General features: G+C 39.4%; 2 protein-coding genes across 2 annotated transcripts in view; one reads left to right on the forward strand and one right to left on the reverse strand.

The window, feature by feature from the left end:
• The window catches only part of LOC140228789 (tryptophan 5-hydroxylase 1-like), a 217,221-nt gene extending 192,747 nt beyond the window's left edge, over positions 1–24,474 (reverse strand). Inside the window, exon 1 of the mRNA XM_072309063.1 lies at positions 24,391–24,474. Within this exon, the coding sequence (XP_072165164.1) occupies positions 24,391–24,474 (84 nt within the window). The remainder of the gene's footprint in view (positions 1–24,390) is intronic.
• Positions 374–4,776, forward strand: LOC140229205 (uncharacterized). The gene is made up of 6 exons (XM_072309474.1): positions 374–490; positions 939–1,051; positions 1,791–1,907; positions 2,374–2,487; positions 3,232–3,344; positions 3,847–4,776. Exons 3-6 carry the CDS (start codon positions 1,832–1,834, stop codon positions 3,916–3,918), a joined length of 375 nt encoding a protein of 124 aa, XP_072165575.1. The 5' UTR covers positions 374–490; positions 939–1,051; positions 1,791–1,831; the 3' UTR covers positions 3,919–4,776.
• Positions 24,475–24,974: the final 500 nt, after the last annotated feature.

The raw sequence follows: 24,974 nt of genomic DNA on the forward strand, positions 1-24,974 counted from the left end.
GACTTGCTGACCCCATTCGGATGCCCTATACGTAACAAAAGAGTTTGTAAGCCTATCAGCAAATGCTATTTTTGTGCCTCACTTCCAATGATGTTTTTGTATTCTTCATAAGCACATGCAATTGACTGTGGAAAGAGGATGCATGTACCGCTTGACTGCTTTTGCATTTAATGCAGATCACCAGTCTGTTCGATCTCTGCTGATGGGCAAAAATAAAAACTCTTGTTTGTGGACATTTACATAGGGCTGTCTGAAAAATGTGGTATTAACAGGTTAATCTTAATAAAAAAAAATAAATTCAACTTTAAAAAAAATATGATAGTAACAGTGAAAAATATATGCACTATGTATATTTTGTTTTCCTCATTTACAGTTGGCATAAAAAAGGACATCAGCTGCATTCTAGAGATAGCAATGCTAGTATTGAACAGTGAAGGAGCACCGTTAGATCCATCCCAGCAGAATGTCAGCTCTGACCAACTTCTCACTGGTGAGTGTTTGTAAAGCCTTAATCTTGTTCAGAAACCCAAGCAGATATGGTTCAATCAATCTTGTTGGAATATCAATTAGTAATCCGGATTAAATTATGCTATTGCTGTCATATAATAGCAAATGACATCAACTATACACAAGCAAAGAATGTAGCATCCTGGCTACCATGTACCAGTATTTTTTGCAGTTGTCAGGGGTGGGTCAAGGAATTCTGTAAATTGGGGGGGGGGGGGGTGGGGTGGGGGGGACCACACACACATCCTCCAGTTTTTCTCTGTTTATTTTTTGTTTTAAAAGAGTGTCCCTGCGCGGATCCACCATGGGTTGTAATCTGGATGACAAAGAAATGATAAAGTCAATCTTTCAATAAATATGATTTTTTTTTTAAATACAATATTTATGCACCATGTGTATTTTCTTTTTCTTTTTGTTTTCTTCATTTCCAGTTGGCATCACCAAGGACATGGACTGCATTCACGAGATACCAATACCAGAATTGAACAACGAAGCACCAACAGATCATCCCAGCAAAATGTCAGCTCTGACCAACTTCTCACTGGTGAGTGTTTGTAAAGCCTAAATCTTGTTGGGAAACCCAACCAGATATAGCTGCATTAATCTTGTTGGAATATCCATTAGTAATTAAGATTAAATGATGCTATTGCTGTCTTATACACTTTAGTAGCAATTAAAAAGGATGACATAAACTACACACAAGCAAAGCGTGTAGTATCCTGGCTACGATGTACCAGTGTTTTTTTGCAGTTGTCAGGGGTGGGTCCAGGAATTCTGTGAAGTTGGGGGGGGGGGGACCACACGCATGTCCTCCAGTGTTTCTGTTCATTTCTTTTGTTTAAAAAAAAAGACAAAAATAAAGGGTATCGTACACCTGATGTGCCCCACATGAATCAACCACTGGTTGCAATCTGGATGACATGTTATCCTTCTTGTCATAGCAAATGGCTAACACACAACTGGAGAATGTAGCTTGTCTGCCAATTGTACCTGGACCTTCCAAGCAGAGTGATAATTAATCTATGAGCAATTCTCAAATGAGGATGCATGTGCCGTTTGACTACTTTCACATTAATGCAGATCACCAGTCTGTCCGATCTCTGCCTATGGGCAAAAAAAACCCCTCTTGTTTGTGGACATTGAAATAGGGCTTTCTGAAAATTGTGGTATTAAAAGGTTAATCTTAATATTAAAAAAAAAATAAATTCAATCTTTAAAACAAAATCTGATAGAAACAATAAAATAAACATAGGCTATGTATATTTTGTTTTCCTCCTTTACAGTTGGCATCAAAAAAGACATCAGCTGCCTTCCTGAGATACCAATGCTGGTATTGAACAATGAAGGAGCACCGTCAGATTCACCCCAGCAAAATGTCACCTCTGACCAACTTCTCACTGGTGAGTGTTAGTACCGCCTTAACCTTGTTGGAAAACCCAACCAGATATTGCTGAATCAATCTTGTTGGAATATCAATTAGTAATCCGGATTAAATGATGCTATTGTTGCCATACAATAGCAAATAAAAAGAATAACATCAACTATATACACAAGCATAGAATGTAGCATCCTGGCTACCATGTACCAGTATTTTTGCAGTTGTCAGGGGTGGGTCCAGGAATTCTGCAAATTGGGGGGGGGGGGGGGGACCACACGCACGTCCTCCAGTATTTCTCTGTTAATTTTTTTGTTTAAAAAAAAAAGGGCATCTTAAACCCCATGTGTCCCCGCATTGATCCACCATAGATTGTAATCTGGATGACAAAGAAATGATAAAGTCAATCTTTCAATAAATATGATTTTTAAAAATGTAATATTTATGCACCATGTGTATTTTCTTTTTCTTTTTGTTTCCTTCATTTCCAGTTGGCATCACCAAGGACATGGACTGCATTCACGAGATACCAATACCAGAACTGAACAACGAAGCACCATCAGATCCATCCCAGCAAAATGTCAGCCCCTACCAACTTCTCACTGGTGAGTGTTTGTAAAGCATTAATCTTGTTGGGAAATCCAACCAGATATTGCTGCATTAATCTTGTTGGAATATCCATTAGTAATTAAGATTAAATGATGCTATTGCTGTCTTATACACTTTAATAGCAATTAAAAAGGATGACATAAACTACACACAAGCAAAGAATGTAGCATCCCGGCTACCATGTACCAGTGTTTTTTGCAGTTGTCAGGGGTGGGTCCAGGAATTCTGTGAAAGTTGGGGGGGGGGGGGACCACACGCATGTCCTCCAGTTTTTCTGTTTATTCCTTTTGTTAAAAAAAGACAAAAATAAAGGGTATCTTATACCCGATGTGCCCCACATGAATTAACCACTGGTTGCAATCTGGATGACATGTTATCCTTCTTGTCATATTGTAGCAAATGGCTAACACACAACTGGAGAATGTAGCTTGTCTGCCAATTGTACCTGGACCTTCCAAGCAGAGTGATAATCTATGAGCAATTTTCAAATGAGGATGCAAGTACCGTTTGACTGCTTTTGCATTGATGCAGATCAACAATCTGTCCAATCTCTGCTGGGCAAAAAAAAAAAACCTCTTGTTTGTGGACATTTACAAAGGGCTACCTGAAAATTGTGCTATAAAAAGGTTAATCTTAGTAAAAGAAATTATAAAGTCAATCTTTCAATAAATATGATGGAAACAAATAAAATGTTTGTGCACCATGTGTATTTGTTTTTCTTTTTGTTTCTTCATTTCCAGTTGGCATCACCAAGGACATGGACTGCATTCAAGAGATACCAATGCTAGCATTGAACAATGAAGCACCGTCAGATCCATCCGGCAGAATGTCATCTCTGACCAACTTCTCACTGGTGAGTGTTTGTAAAGCACTTAATCTAATCGGGAAATCCAACCAGATATTGCTGACTCAATCTTGTTGGAATAACCATTAGTAATCCGGAATAAATGATGCTATTGCTGTCATATAATGACAAATAAAAAGGATGATATCAACTATACACGAGCATAGAATGTAGCATCCTGTCTAAAATGTACCATTATTTTTTTTTTTTGCAGTTGTCAGGGGTGGGTCCAGGAATTCTGTAAAGTGTGTGTGTGTGTATGGGGGGGGGGGGGACGACATGCACGTCCTCCAGTTTTTTCTGTTGATTTTTTGTTTAAAAAAACAAAAACAATGAGGGCATCTTACACCCCATATGTCCACGCATGGATCCACCATGAGTTGTAAGCTGGATGACATCTTGTCCTTTCAAAGAAATGATAAATTCAGTCTTTTAATAAATATGATAAAACAAATGTAATATTTATGCACCGTATGTATCTTGTTTTCCTTTTTGTTTTCTTCATTTCCAGTTGGCATCACCAAGAACATGGACCGCATTCAAGAGATACCAATACACACTTTGTACCAGAATTGAACAATGAAGCACCATCAGATCCATCCCAGCAAAATGTCAGCTCTGACCAACTTCTCACCAATTATTGCTTGCCTATGGTGCCTACAGTTGTTTGTGCATGCAAAAGCAATTTAGTCTATGTATTCAAATTTTTGATAATTTATCACTCCGCACTATCTCCCCACCACAATTCGCCATGTTATGATTTGTCTATTCTATAGCTATTAAATATTCTATGATATCATAAAAGCTTTGATATTTCTTTAACAATAATTGTCATATTTTTTCATGTGAAAGATGTACATGTAACAGCTTTATTCCTCCTTCCAAATGTGATTTGATTTCTGTAGGACCGTTGCGTAGATATTACTGTTATATCGAAATGAAAGTACAATTACAAACATGCACGTAATAACAACTCAAATCATACAATGTCCTTTTTTTTTAGCCCTAAGACCTGAGTTATTAGAGATTCACTAATATTAGGAGGAAGTTGGCCTTCTGCTTTAAGCCATTTCCATCTGATGAATGTTTCAGAATGTTTTTCAATATAAACTGTATTGTGTACAATTTTTTTCATGTTAAAATCGGTTTAACAATTGATTTAGATCAATATCTCTTTAACCAAAGACATTTTGATTTGTACATTTAAAAATCTTGAGGAAATGTAACCATTGTATTAAAGGACATGTTCATTATCAATGAATTTAAATCAATATTTATTTTACCACAGACATCTTGATCATTCTGTAAATTCAAAAATTTTTAATGAAATTTTACCATTATAGTTAAGGACATGTTCATTCCTTTTCTTTTCTTTTTGGATGTGAGATATGGATTGATTTTGAAATAAATATTGCTGCATTTTAATGCAGCCTTGTCTCAAGACTCACTTTCTTTGTTTTGTTTTGTTTTTCTCTTCTATGTACTGTGATCTCATATCGTGAGGAAATCATAATATCATGCACACTAAAATGTCAGCATATATAATTGGAACTGAAATGATATTCATAGTACTACATGTACTTGAATATCATTTAAGTCTGTAGGGGTCTGCAGGACAATACACCTTTTATTATTTGTGTGAACAAGTACAATCCATGTTTGTGTGTGTGGATGTTTCTGCGTAGAAAATTAATTTGCATCTGTTTCAGATTCCTGAACGTATATAAAACAATAATGTGAGACAGTGGTGTGGCTAAGTAAATTTTTTGCTTGTTATTTCTGATGAGCAAGCTGATAATTGAGTTTTACCCAACTGAATGATCATGAATTATGTCTGCCATGCATGTGAGCTGTAAAAGAAAATCTTTATTCATGGGTTAAAATGTACAGTATTCATCATGGCAGCTTAGAAAGAATGAAAGTTAGGTCATTACAGTCATGATTGCGGCATGAATTATCACAAAGAATAGCAAGGCTTTGATGTGTGATTTTGGCTTTTGTTTACAGTATTGGAGAGTAGGAGAGAGGGTTAAAGCGTTGCAAGGGAAAGAGAAGAGGTGGAGGAGAGCAATGAGAAGATGAAATGAGAGGAAAAAGAAGAGGCATGATGCAATGAAAAAGCAATAATTTCATAGGCCCCACCTCTTTCACAATACATGTATAACCACTTTTTGCGTGATACAAATTAGATACAAACTGATCAAAGATAATGTGTCCTAAACATGGAGTGGGTTTTTTGATTGTTTGTTTGTTTGTCTATCTGTTTGTTTGTTTTTTACATCAAAGGAACTCTCGTCTGACGCCTGAAGCGTAATTCATGTCAAAAAACAAAACAAAACAAAACAAACAAACAAAAAACTGCAGAGGAACCTCCCCCTCCCCTACCAGTGTTTCATCATGCATGCCAAAACTAGACCTTGGACGTATTTGTACTACATCTTATGAAATTATGACACAGAATACAGTTGTAGTTGCATTCACACAAAAATATGCACGAAATCACTCGTTTTACAGATAAATACCACGTAACCATGCATATCGCATAGACGCGCGTGTTATAAGAATAGGATACGTCGGTTCGGAGATCGCACTTTCGGTACGCGCGTTCAGCAAACTGACGTATCACCCCGATACGTCAGTTCGGATGACCGCGCGTACTGAGAGTGCGATCTCCGAACCGTCGTATACCTGTTTTTCGACTCTTCCTGTGCGGATGCCTTTCTTTTTGTGAACGTAGCATTAGTTTTATTCATACATGATTTTAAATACATATATTATACGAATCGTCTGGAATTTGCCTTTCTTTTCATATAAAAAGATCGGGAATAAAAGCAAGAAATTTCTTTACACTAGACTTCAAAGGACCCCCAAACTTCAAACGCGTTTTTCTCGAAAACGTGTTCTCGCACACCGCTGACAGATACGACGGTTCGGATGGTCGCCGACGATTTGTCTGTTTTAGCTCTTGAATGTACGACTTCGAACGTCCGATTTTTTTTTTTTTTTTTTTTTTTTGCCACACCACGTGGAGCTAGCTGCGTGTTTTTTCAGCCCCATGCTTCTCCACACACGTCGTCACACATACACACAAGCCATCGCGATCGAAGTTTGAGCGATAGCGATAACATGTGCGGAGCAGACATGCGGATTTCAGCACAGGGTAAATGAGTAGTTGAACGTATCACGATTGTAAAACAAATCTTTTTCTATGTCTCTGCAAATTTGAATTAGGTTATCTCAGCATAGATAGATTATGATACATTACAAAATAGATTAGCCATAGCAAGAACTTGCTTACATGAGCGTTATTAGGTAACGTTGCAAAGTAAAAACCCCGTCATTGAATGGAATGTTCCAGAGCTATCTCTGGGGGCTCGAGGACACTGTGGACACGTCTATTCGCAAGTGGGTAAGATGTGATTACAGATGGCTTGAAATGAAGAGGATTTATGGATGAAATACACAGAAACAATATTTTTTTTCATAATTCCTGCTCAGTTTATTATTTCTTTTCATGAAATTCACATAAACTAGTGCTGCATTGAGTCAAGTAAGTGCATATTAGCACGAGTGTACACGCATCATCCCTCCTGCCTAGTGGGAATGACACAGGCAGTTTTTCAATGACGTATGAATGCTCTTCGCGTGTAGATCGCGCCGTAGGGAAGATCGCGCCCAAGTTCATGGCCAACTTACTAGGCAGGCACGATTTTACAGATTACACAGAGGCCCGTACGTGGAGAGTCCTGGCTCTTGTAGGGCTTAGACTAAACCTTCTGCAGTTCTAACGTTAGGCTATTTTTTTTTTTTCTGTGAGTATCGTGCATGTATAGCCTGAGGCGGTAGACTCGTGTAGCCTGCTACGTATCCATCCTAGAATAAACGATATAAAAACTAGGTCCAGACATCCGATTTAGATTTATTTTGGTCTAGACAGACTGTAGCCTAGACTGTACAGATCTAGATCTAGTATTCTAGATGCTAGTTAGCGGCTAGGCCATGTAGCATCACATTACAGCCCTGGCAAGCTTCATATTAAACACGTAGGCCTAATGTTACAGCAAGATCGGTCTGGGAATGTAAGCAAAACGTTCCAAGAACGATCAGTTATTTAATAATCTTATGAAGCCTGCTCTGTAATCAGGGCATAAATGGGGGGGGGGGGGGGGGAGGAGGATGCATCCCCCAGGGCCAGAGGTTGAGGATGGTGCATCATGAATACTTGAACAATGATGTATACATGCATACATAATTATGGCAGAAGATTAATCCTAGTCATTCCGCTGTAGATACTGCGTTTTTCCTTGGGGAAATTCGTTCCATTGTAGATACTGCGTTTTTCCTTGGGGAAATCAGTCAATTGCGTGGGGTTTCCCCAAAGTATCTACATTTTCATCAATAACTTAAAAACAAAACAAAAACACAAAATGATATTTTCCAGGAAAATTGGTAGCTAGATAGACTAAAATTCCACAATGAAGGAATTTTTCAAAAGAGTATATTTTCCAGGGGCTTTGGCAAAAATATAAAATGGTGAATATCTCGGTTGTTTAGAAATAGAGCTGGATGTAGATACTGCGTTTTTCCTTGGGGGGGGGGGGGCAGATCCTGACAAACGCATGCATACGTTAAGAATTTTATAGAAGTACAATAGCAAATATCCATGCATACGTTACATGACAAAACCATGCCCACGTTTGTTGCGACACGGATTGTCGCCCCCGGCTCGGGGCGACAATCCTTGACGGAGTTGGCGTCACGGATTGTCGCCCCCGTCACGGTTTGTCGTCTGGCGACAATCCGTGACGCTTGAGCAGTTCCCAATTTTTGACCTCGATGGCGACAATCTATGATGGCAAAAAATTTGTTGCGACAAGGATTGTCGCCCCGACAAAGATTGTCTCCCCGGGCTCGGGGTGGTTGCTCCGGTGTTAAGCTTTGATGGGATGGGTATGACTGGTAAGTTATGCGTATGTGTGTGTGTGTGTGCGTGCGTGTTTGTTGTGAGCTGCATGGTATGTGCTGTGTATGATTTGACTTGTGTATGAGTTTCCGTATAGTTGTGTGTGTGTGTGTGTGTGTTTGGAGTATAATGATACAATATGTAGAAACTGTGCATTGTGGTGGTTGTATAGTGGTAGTGGTTTGTTTGTCTGTGTATATACGTGTGCCTGTATGCGTACGTGTGTATGTGGTATTATATAGTGGCGTATGTGTATATCAAATGGTATGTGATGGTGCGTGTTTGTGGGCGCAGTTTTGTGCCTGCATGAGTATCTGAGGGGTTTGGTGTTCGTGGGCTACGTAGGCCCTACGTACATGTGTGTTGTGTGTGAGCGCGTTCGTGTGTCTACGTAATGCCCCAGTCACACAGTGCCTTACGATGGGTTACATCCGCCGCTGTATAGATACGGATAAGTGGACGCAGGGGGACGCAGCGTGGACGCAGGCATCCGCAGGGTCGTATGTAGGCGTAACTGTCCGTAACTAATCCGTAAAGAAACGCAAAATGACGCCGCCAAGCCTGCGAAATTTTTGAAATGTTCAAAATTTCGCAGAGGAACTCCATGGAGGCAGACTTACGCAAATAACCGTAATCAAACGTAATTAAACGTAACTATCCGTAACTGAACGTAACGATCCGTAGCTTGGACGCAGACTATCCGCAAATAAGTTTACCTCCCGTCCATTTGCGTTTATTCCCGTCCACTGTAAGTATCCGAAATTATCCGCAAGTTAACGTATCACAACACTTACGATCGCTTACGGACATATACGGGGAGTTACGGATGCTGCGGACAAGTGCGTCCTTTGGCGTTTTCCATTTTCATCTCCCATAGGAATAGAGACTAATGGTAAACTACACCACCCGTGTTGCTAAGCTGCAGCGCATTGTATCTGAAGGAATACTGCAACACAGTCAGAGTGATGGAGTGGCAGAACCGATGCATGGTCGAGTTATGAAATTTCTCCCACAAAATGGTCATTTTACGTGGTACCCATATACAGATGACATCGTTGACCTATGGTGCTGAACTTATTTTTCTTGCACTCTCTGAATGTATGTTATTCGAATCACATTTTGGGTAGGGATTGGGGTTACATCATTTCATTTACTTTTCTGGCCGGGGACGATGTGGGGCAGCGATAAACTATATAAAATGAGAAAGACTGTATTTCTATAAAGTCTTAACCACTTTACACTCCATGGAATGTGTATTACATTTTTTTATTTTGTATTTTGGAAATGGAGGGGTGTTCTATTCGGGTGCTGTTCGTTATTTCGAAGGTTAGTTATTCCGAAGGTTCGTTAATCTGAAACTGCTGCAGGCGCTACTGTGGCAATGAAAATGCCTTCAGCGTGTATGAGCACGTGTTCAAACTTTAAAGAGGTCACACCAGCGTTGATCTAAAAATAGTATGGGTGTGTCAATTTCAGCGGTGACGCGGGCTAGACGAGAGAGAGACCGAGAGAAAATACATACGAGGGAGGTACCCTTCGTAAATGTTATCTGTCTTTGTTCATTTTTTCACTGCAGTCATATTCTTCCATCAGTCTTAACTACAACGTCCATACCACTATTCTTTGTCCCAGAATAAGTTTGGCATGCTTTATGCATGAGCGAATAATTTCTACACGCCGTAAATAATTTGTCAATCGTTAGTTGATTTTAGCACAAACGAACTGCCATATGGACACCGCTAATACATACGTAATACAAACAAACACCAACAAACACTCAAACGAATCCTCATAATGCAAATAAATCATTCATTCAAATCATTCATAAATCCACCCATTCTGGGTGTAACATGAACAAAAAAGTTACAATTCCATTTGTCAATCTATACTACAAATAATCTCACTTCAACATAGATAACTCGATTATAGACCAACCCTACTAACAATTTCTTCACGAGAAAGTTTTGACATGTAGGGCCCTACCAAACCTATATCCCTTGAACATATTGGTTTGGATCATGTAAAACCTTCTTACTTACAAGGGCATATACATAAAAAAAACCCAAATACATTATACAAATCTAGAATGAAATCAGTCATAAAAAAACCCGACCACCCCCCCCCCCAACCGAAACAAATCTAGGGCCTACATCTATCCTAAATATTAAATCCTACCAATATCTGTCATACCATTTATAACTATAACTATAACTTCTTCAAATCCAATCCCCAACCCACCAACCCCTGATTAACCAAAACCTAAATCATCCCACACCCACATTCACCAACCCACATACATACACACACCCACCCACACACACACACGCACACAAGAAGGTTCGTTATTCCGAAGGTTCGTTTTTTTCCGAAGGTTCATTAATCCGAAACACACAATTTCCTATACCTAGAGGTTCGTTAATCCATAAATGAAAAAGGGTTCGTTAATCCGAACGTTTGTGGCGTTATTCCGAAGGTTCGTTGATCCAAAAATGAAATTCGGAATAACAAACCTTCGGAATAAAGAACCTTCGGACTAAAGAGCCTTCAGAATAACGAACTTTTGCAATAACGAAATGTAACCCCCTCCCCACATACACACACACACAGCCGAACCGATACCACCTTCCTTCCTGATAAAACGACTTCCCAATGTTGAAACATAAGACATAATGGACCGTATGCAGAAAAGCAGCATCCGCCCTCACGCAAGCACCTCTCCGAATTCATATACAAATCCGCCAAACAAACTCATCAAAGTCAAAGCTGCTGATAAAATCAATATCAACGTTTATGCCAGCAACAGCTTACTAGGTATCCCTCCCCACGCGCAGCTAAAAAACACATACGCAAAAAGCTGACATAATAAACACATTCTTCCATCACACCCACACACACACCCACACACAGACACACACGCACAAACGGACACTAAATTATCATGTGAGCGCGCACATACACACTTCCTTGAAACCTCACCATGACTTTTTACATGGCATGTTTGCATGGCTGTAGTTATGTGTTATGTGTTATGTCCAGAACGATATTATACCCAGCAAAATGTGCTTCGAGGGCGGACGACAATTCTTGCCGCAAGCCCTCGTCACGGATTGTCGCCAGACGACAATCCGTGACAGGGGCGACAATCCGTGACGCCAGCTCCGTCAAGGATTGTCACCCCGAGCCGGGGGCGACAATCCGTGTAGGGGCGACAATCCGTGTCGCAACACACGTTACGAATTAACCATGCGTGCGTTCTGACATGCACGCGTATGATGTTGGCACGCGTTTTTGCGGCGATGGCCAACCATACGTGTCCGGGAAAGCCTTCTGGGTTGACTTGCGGGGAAAATTTTTTGCTGCCCGGAGCTCCCCGCAGTTGGCCCGCACCTGACAGTACATACCGAGAACGTATCTCGCCCGTAGTAGCCCGGAGGTGCGCACGCAGAACACCATTAGGAGGTCCGCAGGTGCCGCAAGTCACAGCAGTTGACCCGCTTGAAGTACGTAGTTTGCCCGTGGATCTATGCCTATGCGTCGGAAGCGTGTGTCATCTACGGGAATTCTACGAGTAAAATACAGGTGTTTTACAGGCAAGGAACGGCGTCGCACCCAAAGTTAAAAAAAGTAGAAAAAAAAAACTCTTCAGAAAAAAAAAATGAACTGGCCGCATCTATACAGGGGGTACTTCAGCCGAAATAAGGGTCAACATAAACGCCTAATATTCAAATGTAGAAATACATCCATCAACCACTAATGCAAAATTTGTCTAAGAAATTTTCTACATTTGTGGTTGATGTAAGAATTTGTTGCTTGATTAGTGGGCGCTTTCTACATTTGTGGGTTCAACAGCCCGGCATGCTTTACAGCAAAACCTGAACCCCCGTTTCAGACTTTTTTTTTTTTTTTTTTTTTTGGGGGGGGGGGAGCTAGCTATTTCAGGATTGTATGGAAAAGATTTTTAAACTACCCCTAATTAGAAATATTTCGGGGGGGGGGGAAATGATAAATACCCCCTATTTTAAGAAATTTTGGGACATTTTCCCCGAGCTGAGCCACGAAAAAATACCCCTTTCCCGAAAAATCGGGAACGCGCATGCGTTATGGATGACCACCTGACCTGGGGGGGGGGGGGGGGACAGAGAAATCACAAGATGATTGTCAAATATCCACGAAAGATTCAATAATAATAGCTCACAAGTAGACATTGGTCACAGGCTGCACATTTCACTGGCAGCAATGACCTAGCAGACACATGACATGGCAGGCAGCTAAGTGTGCTACTCAATGATGCTTGCCTTGATTTCGAAAAGGTCTCTGGATATTTTCCCCGAAAGAAGGTCATCAATTCTACAGCTTTAAAACAAGTGATGAACCACATCGTCAACCTGTGGCCAAGCCTGCGGTGATGATGTGGAGCATTGTAACCTTCAAAGTAGGAATTACGAACATTTTGCAGAGCCCGAGCTTCGACTTTTCCATGTCGAAAAATGATCACATCAGTGGTGCTGTATGTCCCGTGAATATTGTGAAAAACTTGAGGCACAGTTCGAGCACTTCTAGAGAGCTCAAGGACAAATATGTCAGTAATTTAGTAATGTCGTTTATTTATTTTTTACTTCTAGGTACCTAATCCTAGTTCTCTGCAAGTAAAATATTTGCACCCCATTAGCCTATTATTGTAGCTATGCCTAAATTCCATCTGTCCAGTCATTCATGACTGCTCGTCATTCATGTTATACTCAGTCACCTATTCTATTATTGTAAATGTAACGAATTTTTCAAGCGTCACTGAGAAATGAAATCTTGATTTGCTCTTGCATTCTCGTCTCCCTTTCCAAATTGATATTTGGGGATTTCACTTTACATTTTTTTTTTTTTTTGGTCTGCCCCCGTGTCGTAGATTGTAGTTGTGCTATTTAAACAGGTGTACGTCACGAGACCGGCACAAACTAGTCATACAGTGCCCGCAAGTTTTACAGCCCACATTGTCATACACTCACTAAGTCATACAGCCCACGATTTCGACACTCCCACGAGTTATACAGCCCAGGAGTTCGATACTAAGCAAAAAAAGGCTCACCAGACCGACACTAGTCAAAGAAGGCTATCGAGACTGACAAGATTAACACTACCATCTATAAACCAATAAAAGTGTGTTATTGTTCAGGGTATCCTGATAGTGGCATGATGAAGATATAAGTAATGGGAAAGGGTATTGCTAAGGCTACCACGTCAGTTGCCCTCCCTCATTCCCTGAAATTTATAAGACCTTTATTAGTGCGTGCGTGTGTGAGTGTTTGTGCAAAGATTGATAAAATTCACTAAACTTTTTGACCAGAACTTTTGCGTAAGGCCATGGTAAACCGACTACATGTTAAAATTTCTGAAATACGGCAAATCATACATCAATAGAAAGCTAAGAGCATGAACTATGTCAATATGGCATTTTAGATAATCGAAGGTACAAAAAAGAACAAAAAAGCTGTATTCTTTTGGCTTTCCTGACCGAGAAACAGCTACGATTTCGGCTCCCTTTTAGATGGCGTCAGTCGTTGAACGAAGTACGACTGACAACCCAGTGGCAATCCGCTCTAAACCATCTTTGCTGCGAAATACAGTATTTTGCAAGCCGTGCGTGAATGTTGATGTTTGCGCAGAAATCAACCAGAAGATTAGGCAGCCTTAAGAGGGCATTTCATCCTCACTGAATCAACTCTTGTGGAATGTCCAAGCCTAATTTATCCCTAATCCAGGTTTACCTCACCGATTTTATGAATTAATCCGAGAAATATCATGTTTTCTTTTCTTGCACACATCTCACATCTTCCTTCCAAAACACAGTGCTGTTCAAAACTCTTCGAATCGACCGCTGTGGTGTGGCCGCCGTGCGAATATTTTTTCCGTACATGGAAACGCTATGGGACATGAATTGTTCATAAGTTGAGCTGAAAGACTGAAGTGCGGAAGCGCGTGGCCTTCGCTAAAACTGTATAGCTTGGCCAACTTGTCAATACATGCTGATATACTGTAATATTATGTGTCAATATGTAAACAACAATGCAATGTAAAAATGGAAATGAAACGAATAAATTCAATTCAATTCAATACTCAACATTGTGACAAGTTAGATCTAACGTTAGTGGACTTTGCTAAAACCGTATACTAGTAGCTTGGCCAACTTGTACACAATGAACGGACTCGACTCGCTCAGGCATACTCTCTGTGTACACATGGAACGTATATTATGCGATCGAGAAGTGTCAATTGTCATCATGATTTCTAAATGCGGGCTGTGAGAACCTGATGTTGACTGCTTTGGTAGAGATGACTTAGATCTATGAATGACTTATTTGTCAATCCTATACCTGTTACTACGCTAGATCTAGAATACTCCACATTATGACAAGTTAGATCTAACGTTAGTGGACTTTGCTAAATCTGTATAGCTTGGCCAACTTGTACACAATGAACGGACTCGACTTGCATACAGGCCTACTTCTGGTTTCGCTCTTCAAAGCCGGCCTGATCTCCAACTTTCACTTTACTTCGGATCAGCTTCGAATAGAGAATCATCAAGCTCAAAGCCCGTAGCAAACTTGCCCATTTCCATCAATATCATTGCACGTGTGGCTAAATAATTGTGTTACTTTTAGGCTTACATCAATGTAATTTCCATGACCAAGACCGTAGATAATGATAGTCTAGATAAATAGACGTTTTGAAGAACTAGACCTCTAGAGCCTAACACAAATAGCCTGAGAAATAGTGGATTTGTTAGATTAAATTACATTTTTGTCTCTTTTTAAATAGCAATCAAAGAAATGCAATCTGTGCTCATAACTTGAGAACAGTTTGTATAATTGGATAAACTTAATCAGACTTTGCTCATATATTTGCTAATTTAGAGACGATGATCTGACTATATTTTGGAGTCATTCATAGATCTAAGTCATCTCAATGTTCTCAAAGTCTACTACATTGCAACTTACCTCTAAAGTACCGAAACAGTCAACATCAGGCTCACACAGCCCGCACTTAGAAATCATGATGACAATTGACAGTTCTCGATCGCATAACATACGTTCCATGTGTACACAGAGAGTAGGCCTGTGCGAGTCGAGTCCGTTCATTGTGTACAAGTTGGCCAAGCTACTAGTATACAGTTTTAGCAAAGTCCACTAATGTTAGATCTAACTTGTCACGATGTGGAGTATGAATTGAATTGAATTTATTCGTTTCATTTCCATTTTTACATTGCATTGTTGTTTACATATTGACACATAATATTACAGTATATCAGCATGTATTGACAGAATATAGGGTGCTTATACAAATGGAAATGAGGTGACCCAACTAAAGCATTGCTTGTAAAATTTGCAGGTCACCATGACGAGTAATATTCATAATTATGTACAGAGTAATTGAGAATATAACATATATACACACTCCTGAAACATATTTACATAACTTGTACATATCTACATCTTAAAGTTAGTAAACATGAATGAGAAAGAGAGGGAGAGAAGGAGAGAACGAGAGAAATAGAGGAAATAAAGTGAGAACCGAAGGGGGGAGAGAGGGGGAAGAAAAGAAAGTAAGAAAGAAAGAAAGAGAGAGAAAAAAAATAATCAGTGGAATTAAAAAGAATAGGAATTCCACATGAATAATATAAAATGTAAAAATTGATATAAGATTACCTTATAGGGTAAAAGTGTCCAGATATGTGGTATAGGATTATAAAAACTAGTTACATCGTAACATATTTACTCAGAAGACTTAGTTTTAATTTGTATTTGAATGTTTTGAGGTTTGTGGTTTGTTGAAGAGAATAGGCTAGAGAATTCCAATATTTTGGTCCAGCGAAAGCAAGTGTATTGTGTTTAAAGTTGGTTCTAATGGATGGCAGGTGGTAAGAAGAAGACTGCCGAGTGTAGTAATTGTACACTTGTTCATTCATAACAAATTCAGAATTCTTCGAGCTGTATAATAATGGATGCTAGATTCATAAGATATATATCCTGTACTTTTAGAAATTTATTTTCAAAGAAGAATTCATTAGTGTGAGAACGTGATGTTGCACCAGAAATAATTCTCCATTCTCCATAAATTTCTGTTCATTCTCAGGGCTGAAACTTCGTACATATTCTTTGCATAATATTCATACCGTTTAATCTTTAGAGATAAACTAGCAAATATAGGAAAGTGATTTGATATGTCATTTACTAGAATCCCTGCCGCTGGAAGCAGCTGTAAATTTGTAAAGATATTATCTATCAAGGTTGAGGTGGTATCAGTTATTCTGGTTGGCTTATTAATGAGTGGGAACAAAGCAAATGAGATACAAGTATTCAAGAAAGTATTCACATGAAAAGTTTCTCCAAATTGTAGGAGGTTTACGTTAAAATCTCCCATTAGAAACAACGTTTTGTTATTCCATAAAGGGCTCGAGAGAATATCCTGTAATTCATTAATACAGACTTCAGTGAAGGTCTATATATAATTCAAATTACAATATTTTTGTGGCCGGGAATAACCAATTCAGCGAATAGAGTCTCTAAAGCTTCACTCATAACAGTAAGCTCTGGTTTAAGCTTATATTCAAAATTAGAGGAGATATATACACCGCCACCTGTCCTATTCAGCCTGCTATTTGTAATTGGACTATGATAGCCAGGAAGAACAAACATGCCGTTGCAATCGTGAGAGGTCCATGTCTCAGTAAGTCCGACAACAGAAAATTTTTTGTTTATGTTATTTTAGAGTAAATTCAACTGATCAAAATTTTTGTTAATGCTACGGATATTTAAGTGAAAAGGGGAAAAATCATCATTCGCATTTTGATTTTCACAAACGTGTTTTTCAGTTTGGTAAAAAGAAGGTGGTAAAATTGTTTCAAAAGCTTCATCGATACAGTATTCAAGTGACATTGTGGTAGAATTTAGCCTTTCAGCAACTGCGTCTGCTTCCTGGCTATGATAAATATCATGGTTATTAATGTGGATAAACTCTTCTCTTTCGTTTTCAATACCATTGAATCTTAACATTGTATTATAACGTCGCTAATACGGCGAAGTGACAAAAACCCAAATTTTGGTCAGATTTTCGATTTTGAGTTTTTGTCATTAAAAGATTGCTTTTGAGGTACTCTAACAACTATCAAAATTTCGTGCCATGAAAACTCATATTTTTTGAGAAAAATGAGAAAATGTAAATGTAAAAAATCCTGACCTTGGCATATCGAGAGTTGACGAACTGACGAAAAGCGTGTTCGTCGCTTCGCCGGCTTTTGTTTATGCATGGAGTGAATTGCATGTAAGAAGTTGACGAACTGACGAAATCAAGTCCCTTCCGTAAGTAATCGAAGGAAAATGTAGATTTCGTAGTTTTTCCTCTCATAAATTTGTTTGTAAATGCCTTTAGGACTTATATAATGTACCCTGATAGTATTCAGAAAAGGTACAAATATTCATTTTGTCCTCAATCGCTATGTTTATGATCGTTGTTTAAGGACTAGGCATCTTAGTCCCACACATACATAAATCTGCTTGTTGACCCTAGCATGTCACGGAAAATCTGCGTGTCACTGTCAGACACTGTTTTACATTTGAAATGAGAGTTACAGTTCGACAACCAATATTTGTCAAGTACTAGTACTATCTAGAGAGTCTAGAATAAATCTATAGAATGTCTGAAATCGTGGTTTAGAGCAGGGACTGAGAAACTTTAAGTTAAGCTAGATTCGTTGATCTAGAAGTGTAGAACCCCTAGGCCTGGCGGTCTAGGATAGAATATAGAATGTGTAACGTTAGGCCTAGAGGGAGAATTAGAGACTCTTATTCTTAAATGGTATAACGGTTAGGTGTAGGGACTGTAGTAGAAATTTCTACTACACCTAACCGTTTTACCATTTAAGAATAAGAGTCTTTAATTCCAGGCCTACCTAGGGGTTCTAGATCAACGAATCTAGTTTAACTTCCAGTTAAATGCCAATGGTATAACGGTATAACGGTTGGGTGTAGTAGAAATTTAAGAATAAGAGTCTTTAATTATGCCTACACTATCAAATCTGGGCCTATCTATAGGCCCGTACTTCAATGCTGGTATAGGAGTAGTACCGGTAGTAGAACTAGAAGTATTACTATTAACACTAGTGTTAGGAGACAACAGGCAACAAATCTTAGCAAATCAATTTCATGATGACATGACAACAGTCAGTGATCAGAGTCTGACTGTGGCTGCACTTCAGGCCCTGACCTAACCGTGTCCAGCCCCACTGGAAAGCCACAGTAGGCCAAAATAACTGTACCCTGGATAATAATGGTACAAATGGTTCCTCAGACAGTGTAACTCAGGTCTGGGGATTGTTGGTACCAGCATATTGATCATTTAACAAAACTGGTGCGGATAGTGTAGCTTTAGGATTTCTTCTTGGTACCGGTAATCCTTAACTTTAGACATATCCAGAAATATGTTGTAGGCATTTGACAAAGTGTAGGCCCTATGGCAGTCAAAGACAAAGCTAGTGTAGGTGGTCATCCAAGTTCTTCTCAATACTTCCAACGTGTGTATGAATAATAGATACCACTTGGTCTAGATCCTACCACTGTAAAACTAATAGTTACGTGTACCTACCAGTGTACTTCTCTAAACTATGCAAGAATTTATTTATAAAATCTACAGTAGATAGATAAACATAAAGATTCTGACCACAAAAAACTGTGTCTAGATCTATACCAGATCTGAGGTAGATGTAGACCTTGTAACCAGGATGCTCATTGATAAGACCTAGTATGATCTGAGGTCATTAATCCCAAACTATGGGCCTGCTATCAGGATATATGTATAATATATATATATATATATATACCGTATTTAATTGTTCCTGTCTCATATTCTTAAAGATATCACAAAGATGTACGTGAAATTAATTGTAAATATGCTGGTGTTAAACTGCATGCATTTTGTGACAATTAGTTTGAATACGTTATCGTTTCATTCGTCTTATCTTTCGATACGAGATATGTCGAGATTTGTTCAGTATCATGTTCTCCCTAGAAGTGGGAAAATGATATGAAACTTAGCACGATGTCATTATGAAAGGCCTAAACTTGAAACCATAAATCGTTCTTGTTTTGTTTTTGCTTCATGGCGGGAGGGAGTTCCATTAAGAGTACAATGTTATCATGAAGAAAAAAAATAAATAAATAGTTGGTAACACTGTCGCTCGTGACCCTCTTTTGCATTGTGTAAGTTGTAGTAATAGTGGACCGGACTCAAACGATAAACAGACAGTTGTTTTAACGACAGATTTGCAACAACTTTAATCCACTATAAACGAGCGTCATGGTAAGACTGCTGCTGTGACCGTATCACTCAATAATCGAATATATGGAATATGCATACACTTGTGATAAATGTAGTGCGCTCATAATACAGCCTCCACCCCATTCTGAAAAGATACAATGACGAATATCTTTAAACTACATTTGTACGTATGGAAGCTTAGTTCACATTGATCTTCCAAGTATTATAAATGTGAATCTCTGACACAGAATACTGAAAATGTAAGAAGCTTGTTTAAGATCTGCATAGATACGTTGAATTAGACATTTTATAAACAGGCAGGTGCATGAAATCTGTTCTACTTGACGCAGCTGGTCTCACAAATTCAATAGCTCAAAAACTCCTTTCATCAGTGTAATGCTAAGTTTTACATTTATCAGGTATGGTATAATATGTTAACATTTTCACTTGACCTTTTACCCTTGACCTTTGACTTCATGACCCAAAACTCTCTCTGGGGAATCTTTATTTGGTAGTTCATGTATACACCAGGTTTCAAGAAAATACCTCCAGGCATTGCATAGATATAGGGGAAATAGTGAAATTTTGAGCATTTGACCTTGACCTTTTGACCTTTGATCTTGAGCATGTGCGCCCAAAAGTTTATAGGCACAACTTCGCCCACTCATACATATACACGCCAAGTTTCATTATGATAACTTTAACGGTTTTTTACATACGCTGTCCACAAAATTGATTACGGACGGAAGGACGGACGGAAAACCCGAAAACATAATGCCTCCGGCGACACTTCGTTGCTAATTGCTGATTTGCTGATTTACGATTTTCGTTTTTCCGCCAGCATACATTTCCATGGCGTGCGAAAAGGAGCTCGTTATTTGAGTATTTTGGCCTTCTAAAACAGCTTGAAATATGATAACTCACATTATTTGACTCTGTTACCTCGGGTAAAAGATCTATATAATGTGTCGTATATGATAGTAACATCCCTATGATAGCCATTTTATCTTCAATTTCAAACATACACTATAATAGACGTATGGACAGAGTAGCTACCTCCAAAGAAAATCATTCTATGCACTTAACGACCTACACTTTATGAAGATCAGACAATCTCAGTGTTTTCAGAGAATCGGGGGAGTCTTTAGGGCCATCTTTGTACTTTATAAGTCTTGGTACCGAGTTCGGGATGAAAGCGAACTTGTTTTTCTCCGTGAGCTTTTTCACTTTGACTGACCATGAGCTGCTTGTGTTCCATTCGTGTGTCTTTGTGTACATCGTTGTTGTTGTTGTTGTTGTTGTTCATTTTCCATCTGTGAAGATGGCTGGATAGCCCATATTCAGCTACAATAAGCTGGTCTTCCATGGGGTCCAGTTGGATGTGGGGTGGGACCACTTCACCGGGTTAGACACCCTGCTCTTTGCGATGAATGAATGAAGCGGGATCTTTTACGTGCATGAGCTGTGACTCTCTCATACACGGGACCTCCATTTTATGTCCTATCCGAGGGACAGAGTGTTTTGCCTCTTGCTAGAGGGGACGGTATGTTTACACACAACATTGCTCAGTCCAGACTCGGGTTCGAACCCGGGCCGCGTGATCGTGAGGCAGACGCGCTACCGACTGAGCCAACTCACCGCCCATCGTCCCATCCGCCCATCGTCATCCGCCATCCGCCATCCGCCATCCGCCCAACTCACCGCCCATCGTCGCTCATGCCCACTTTGGATCCGCGAATGGTGACACCTTTCAGAACAGAACATCGCTTCAGAATCGCTTCGCGATCAGTGAAACGCAGCAGCTTGATGTGGATGGGGTGTGGTCTCGAGCGGGCTACCTTTGTTCCCATTAGGGCGTTGTACACGTGGTGTGCGATGGGCGCGCTCAATCTCCACCTAATGCATTTTTTTTTTTTCAGATGAGTGGCTAAGAAGTCGCGGGCATGGGTTACTTAATCCTGCGATCCGTGCGAAGATTCTCCCCCTTCTGAAATCCCGTGTATTATGACGTTGTTTTGCTTGCTGCGGTTGACAAGGTCAACAGCACTCCTGCGTAACTCATTTACATACTCAAGGTCGACCTTTACTTTGTGAAGTTCCCTAAGATCTTGCTTGATTTCTCCCATTTCTGTCTCCATATATGACACTCCATGTTCAAGGTCAGATATTCTAGTGTCTAGGCTTTCAAAGTTTCCCTCTATCTTCGTGACTTTTTCGGAGATAACATCATTTTTATTATCATTATTTCTTTTTGCACATACCATTAAGCATCGACACCTTTTCTAGAATGTTACGTCGTAGAGACTCGCTATTTTCCGTTCGTACGTCAGCAATGGAAGCACTGGCGTATCTAGGGAAAACGGCGCACGGGGCAAGCGCGACAATTGCGCCCCTAATTGTTGAAAAATCGTTCAACCCCAACCCCATCTCGGTAGGGACTTAAAAAAAAGTCCACATGATTTGCTTTTTCAAGCACTTAAAAGGGGTCTTTTGATGGTGATTTAAATGTAATAAATTTGGGCGAGCGAGCGCAGCGAGCGAGCCGAAAATTTTGTGCATTTCAGCTTACAAAACATGGAATTCTTGTCATTTTTTGGTTATTAAATCTTACAATTCTAATCAAGATATAGTGACGGCCTTATACCAACAAACTGAGGACTTGAAAAAATACTCTAAATTAGTACGAGCGAGTTAGCCGAAATTTGTATATTTCTGTGTGGGAAACATTGCACTTATCTCATAGTTCGTTGTATTTGTAAATCATACAATGCTGGCACACTGTCACATGGTGGCTTGCCCTGTATGTGAAATAACAGATCATGCGACAACTGAATCCAAAAGCTTGCTAAAACTTACAAATCAGTGTGAGCATTTTCTGAACATGTTCGTATATAGGAAGTAAAGCAAGTTACGCTTGATTCGAACGTTTCCATGAATAGACCACTCTTACGAATAAAAATCCACTGAAATTCATGAATAAAAAAATGGCGCAAATCAAGTGCGAAATTCAAACTACGCAACTACCTCCACACGTATTCCGAAGAGCACAACAGTGGGCCACGTCGCCGGACCCCCGAAATCATTGTCGCGACCCTGCCGGGTCAGCTCGCATAAGCAGTTCAACGGCTAAGTAACGGGTAAGTAAAGTTGTATAGCAACACATATGGACTTGATTCATTCCAACTTTCGAACAGTGAAGTTACTAGTCGTTTATCTGCATTGAATCTGTACAGCGCGTACACCTACAGCCACGATGGCAGCAGTTTCTGAGATAACTTAAGCGTTTACGCGATATTGATATTTTGCATGCCAACCATGCCAGAATTTGCGGTATCGCTATGGTTCGATCGCAACGTGTTATGTATGCGTTCAATCTCTCGCACAGCGTAGAGCACTGTACATGGGAGTACCGCGCTCTCATAGTGCGATGTATACAGTTTCGCCCGTGCGTGGCACGCGCGCTACTCCATTCATAGGCAGGGCGAGCGCACGGCGCGGTACGTCGCGAATGTCGAAGCACGGATGTGGTCGAACAATGAGCACAGGCGTTCGAACGATGATCGCAGCGCAGGCGTTCGAATCATGCACGCTATTTTGCTTCCGCAGTTTAAGTGGTCGAAAAGTGGGTAACTAAGTCCATGTTGAGAATTTCCCATTGGTTTTGTACATGGTGCATATCGTTCGACACCTTTTGAGGAAGTTACTTAAAAACAGAATATATTATATTTATATGTTAGCTCTTTTGTTGGAGTAATGTAGGGAACAGGAGCAAACAAACACCACATGGCGTGGTAAGTCAGGCTCATCAACTTTGATAGAATTCTCCTTTGAATTGTTTTCATAAAAACCAGTGATTTTTTCATTCCGTCCCGTCGCGCCAGTGAAATTTGTTGTTGCCAAGGAAACAAAACAAATGTCTGCCTTGTTTATAGTGCACTTTCATGCTTTCATGTAAGCTTGACACATATGTATGGATATATGGCTGCTGTTAACATGTTAACATTTCTTATTGTGAGCAAAAAAACTGTATCAAATTTGGTCCCGTCGCGGTCGCTTGAATTTTTGGATCAGACCCTCATTTGGCCGCTAGAATGTTTAAATTGAATTTAGAAGAGGATAATGTTGAAATCTCCAAATTCATCAACAACATTTACCCTGAAAAAAATTTGCTTCATAGCTGTTGCGTGACTTCCGTTGAACATAATGACTGTGTTATTACTCTAACGGTATAGTTATCTTATTACACTGTGCTCCCTATTACGTTTATATGTATCTGATGCCTAGTTTAAGAACTTCAAGTTAAAGGCTAAATCACAGTCATTTTAATATTGCATATTATATATTTTTAAGGCTAAGATTACTTTTTCCTATGCCTTGACTGTCACAAAGTGTAACCGTAGCACTAAAAACAACACATGACATTTTTTTTCCAAATGACTACCTCAAAGCGTCACAAAAACATTCTTTCATAGAACGCCATCGAATTACTGCATTATTATTCATTCTACGACATTGCCTGTTTTGACCACAGATCAAATGTTATTTGTGCAGTCACATACGATGTGAAAATATATTCTAAGATCTGTGAAATAGTAGCTCAAAAACTTACATTGTATCTATTCATCCGAAATTATAGGTTTTCCATCTAAATTGTTTTGCTGATGTGTTACTTATCTAACTTGCGTATAATAGCAGTTCAATGTCTGATTTCATTTTCTTTTTTATCACTTTCTCCTCATTGATCTTTCACAATGAAATAATTAAAAGGAGAAAAAATATCTTCCTTACCAACACGTCGAAGCTATTTGCTCTATTCATCTTTAGTAAACGCTTCTGCTCTTCCTTCCTGATTTCTTTCCTGCGGAAGGACATTTTCGAATCACACATTGGATCGGGGCTTCTTTAAAAGGCTGCTTTTTCTTCGCAGTGAATTTTCACGAAGACAAAGAAGTCAAGTTGCTTTGCAGCTTCCCTGAAAGAAAAAGAAATATAAAGACGAGAATTTTCAAATAGTATATGATGAAACTGCAAGAAAACTCCAGACATTGTACTCTCATATATATATGTGACACTGCACCTCAAAACAAACAAAAAGTCGCCAGACATGAATTTTTAGTTAAGACCATATTCTGAAAGAGCAGACTTTAAGCTTTAAAATGATGTATAACTCAAATCAAATGGACTCTCCTAACCTATCTAAATATTGCAAAGAAAGCACAAACTCAGGAAAAGTGTGAACTGAGAAAAGAGGCTCTGAAGTACAGTGTGTATTCAAGCGCTTAATCTTTACCAAACCGTGCTTGCTATGCGATGAATGGGACAAAAACAGCAAGTAAACCACCAGGGTAACAACAATGAAGGGATTATCAGAT

The sequence above is a fragment of the Diadema setosum genome, chromosome 5, assembly GCF_964275005.1.
Source record: "Diadema setosum chromosome 5, eeDiaSeto1, whole genome shotgun sequence".
Classification (NCBI taxonomy): domain Eukaryota; kingdom Metazoa; phylum Echinodermata; class Echinoidea; order Diadematoida; family Diadematidae; genus Diadema; species Diadema setosum.